The following is a 3,225-nucleotide window of genomic DNA, read 5'->3' as shown; positions in this document are numbered from 1 at the left end:
CGTCGCGAGGAGGTCGTCCCGGAAGAGGTCGCCCGAGCCGTTGCCGACGCGCAGGACCAGGTTCACCTGGGCCCACTCGATGCCGCGGAGCGAGACGCCGAGGATGCCCCGGCTCGCGCGGCGCCCGGGCGCCGGGTCGTGGGGAAAGAGGTCGCCGAGCTTGACGTCGTCGGGTTCGTCGACGCGCTCGAGGACCGATCGTCCGCCGCGATGCGGGACCAGCGGTGCGCCGAGGAGGTCGGTGCCGGCGGTGCGTTCCAGGGCCTTCCAGTCGAGGGCGCAGATCCGCTCGTTCGTCGAGTAGAAGGCCGTCGGGACGGCGCCGTTGGACGACTCCATGTAGGGGTTGTCCAGCAGGAGCTCGCCCCGGAGCCGCGTCCAGACGTCCTGGAGCGTGAACCAGAGGTTGGCCTCGGTCCCCGCGATGCTCCGCGCGAGGAGCACGTCGCCCGTCTTCTCGTCGGTGACGAAGACGACGACGGGCGGCTCGTCGCCGCCGAGGTTGTCGAAGCCGTCGCGCTCCCCGACGGGCCCCCTCAGCAGCGGCGGGAAGCGGCCGTCGCCGACGGCGGCGTCCTCGCAGACCACCTTGAGGCGGATCATGCGCGGCCCGCGCTGGCTGAGGCGCAGCGGCCCGGGGCAGAGCACGTCCAGGGCCACGTCCCACTCCGCGAGCGCGGTGTCGACCATGCCCTCCGCGGTCGTCGCCGTGCCCGCCACGAGGTCGATGAGCCGCCGATCGAGGGACTTGCGCAGCGGCGTCGCGGCCACGACCAGGCGGGTGACGCGCGTTGCGTTCTTGCTGACGTACATGGCGACGAACTCCGAGACGGTCACTCGCCGGAGCACGTTGTCGACGTCGTGGCGCGAGATGATGTCCTGCACGACGAGGTTCCCGGGCATGCCCCGCACCTGGACCTCGAGCCGCAGGCTGCAGTCCTCGTCCTGGTCCGCGGCGAGGCGCCCGCCCTGGAGCTCGAGGTGCACGAGGTGCGTCCGCCGCATCCGCCGCGCGAACGCCGCGGCCTCGGCGACGGGGATCGTCGGCCGGACGCGCTCGTAGACGCCGTCGATCTTCCGCTCGGCGTCGAAGGCGGCCACCACGGCGTCGCGGTCGAGGCTGCACGGGTCGCAGGCGACGTAGACGCGCGCGGTGTGCGCGTCCTGCGGCTCGAACGGGAACGCGCAAAGCAGCGCGCCGAGCTCGCGGACGCTCCCGGCCCAGGGCCGCCCGCCGAGCTCGACGCCCCGCGCCGTGATGGACGCGAAATTCGGCGGCGACGCGGCGATGCCCGCCGACTCGTCCGTGACGACGACGACGAGCTCCGCGCCGGCCGCGTCCGCTTCTTTGAAGACGATCTCGCACGACTCGCGCACGAGGCGCGACCGCGGGAACGGCGCGCAGGGCGCGCCGCGCTCGCTCACGTAGGCGACGGCGCCCGACGGCACGGCGACGCCCACGTTCCTCTCCCAGTCGTCGACGACCCACTGGATCGTCCGCGGCTTCGCCAGCGCGCAGTTGTAGTGTCGCCGCCGCCCGACGGGGTCGGACCACTCGAGGATCACGGAGATGTCCGCCCAGCCGCCGCCGCAGCCCGACGCGCTCGAGTCGCGGAACTCGCTCGCCATCGCCCCCGCCGCAGCGCTCGCGACGCTGTGCGAGGGGCTCTTTCAAAGACGCTGGGCTGCCTTTGCCGCGAGCCGAAAGCGAGAGGCAGCACCACTTCACCGCCCCTGCATCATTGGCGTGAGCGGCACGGCCTCTGGCAGGCCAATCGTCTTGCGATACGCGGCGGCGGCGCTCGTCGATCCGCGCGGGCGCCGACATGGCCAAGGACTTTGGCGAGCTCGTGCTCGTCCTCGGCGACGCGCACATCCCCCACCGCGCGGGCTTCATCCCGGACAAGTTCCAGCGCATGCTCGCGCGACGGCGGCGTCGAAGACGCGCGCGCGCCGCGACGCGCGCGGCCACCAAATTCCCCCGCGTCGATCGTAGGTGCCGAACAAGATGCAGCACGTCATCTGCACGGGCAACCTCGCGACGCGGGAGCAGTACGAGGAGATCCGGAGCCTCGCGCCGAGCAGCCACATCGTCTGCGGCGACTTCGACGAGGGCCAGGCGTTCCCCGAGACCAAGGTCGTGACCATCGGCGACTTCAAAATCGGCATCGTCCACGGCCACCAGGTCGTGCCCTGGGGCGACCCCCACAGCCTGAGCATGGTCCAGCGCCGCCTCGACGTCGACATCCTCGTGTCCGGCCACACGCACAAGAACGAGGTCAGCGAGGTCGACGGCAAGTGGTTCATCAACCCGGGCTCCATCACGGGCGCCTACAGCAGCCTCCAGGCCGACGTCGTGCCCTCCTTCATCCTCCTCGCCGTCCAGGGCTCCAAGGTCGTCACCTACGTCTACGAGCTACACGGCGACACGGTCGAGGTCTCCAAATCCGAGTTCTCCAAGGCGTGAGCCCCCGCGTTTTAATCGCCGCCCTTAGAGGTAGTCCGCGTGGCTCCGCTTCGGCTTGAACATCTTGCACGGCTGCTTCTGGACGTTGTCCGCGATCGCGCAGAACGACGTCTGCGAAGCAGGGCGGTGCGCGCGCGAAACGAAAGACGCGGACGCGGCGGCCGCGCGTGCATCCAGTCGATGTGGTCCACGGCCGGGTTGTCCTTGGGCCGCTTCCGCGCCATCTCCTCCTCGGAGACGCCCGCGAGGTAGTCGCGGAACGCCTCGCAGAGGTAGAGCTCCCGGTTCTCGTCCTGGTCGCAGAACCTGGGCCAAAACGGGCGCGTCGGCGCGCGCCGCGCGCGGGACGCCGCAGGACGCGCCAGCTGTGCATCTCGAGCATGTCGGCCTCGACCTCGGACCGCTCGCGCGCCTTGCGCTCGTCGGCCTCCTCCCAGGTCTCGTGGTCGTATTTGTACATGGCGTTGATCTCCTCGAAGTCGTCCGCCGCCGCCATTGCCGCCGCGGCGACGACCGCGAGCGCGACGCGCGCGCGCAACATCGATCGGGGCAGCCCCGCAAAATTCGTCACGAGTCGTGAGGTTCAAGAAAATGTTCAAGCAAAATCGGCGGCGCGCTTACGAGTTGAGGGGGGTCGGTGGCGCCCTCGGCGCCCTCGGCGCCCTCGGGACGAGGGCGCCGCCCCCTCGTCCGACGCCCTCGGCTGAGGGATTTTCCCCTCGTCCGAGGGAGCCGAGCGTCCGAGGGTCCGAAATGGC

General features: G+C 70.9%; 1 protein-coding gene across 1 annotated transcript in view; it reads right to left on the bottom strand.

Annotated features, from left to right (window-relative positions):
• Positions 1-1,732, bottom strand: part of AURANDRAFT_70609 (hypothetical protein) — a gene marked incomplete at both ends in the record, with an annotated part of 6,330 nt that extends 4,598 nt beyond the window's left edge. The window contains one exon of the mRNA XM_009034190.1: positions 58-1,732. Coding sequence (XP_009032438.1) covers positions 58-1,629 — 1,572 coding nt within the window. The remainder of the gene's footprint in view (positions 1-57) is intronic.
• Between the last annotated feature and the right edge of the window lie 1,493 nt (positions 1,733-3,225).

Source organism: Aureococcus anophagefferens (assembly GCF_000186865.1).
Source record: "Aureococcus anophagefferens unplaced genomic scaffold AURANscaffold_1, whole genome shotgun sequence".
NCBI lineage: Eukaryota > Pelagophyceae > Pelagomonadales > Pelagomonadaceae > Aureococcus > Aureococcus anophagefferens.
Note: the sequence above shows the minus strand (reverse complement) of the source record. Positions and strands in the feature narration are given on the sequence as shown.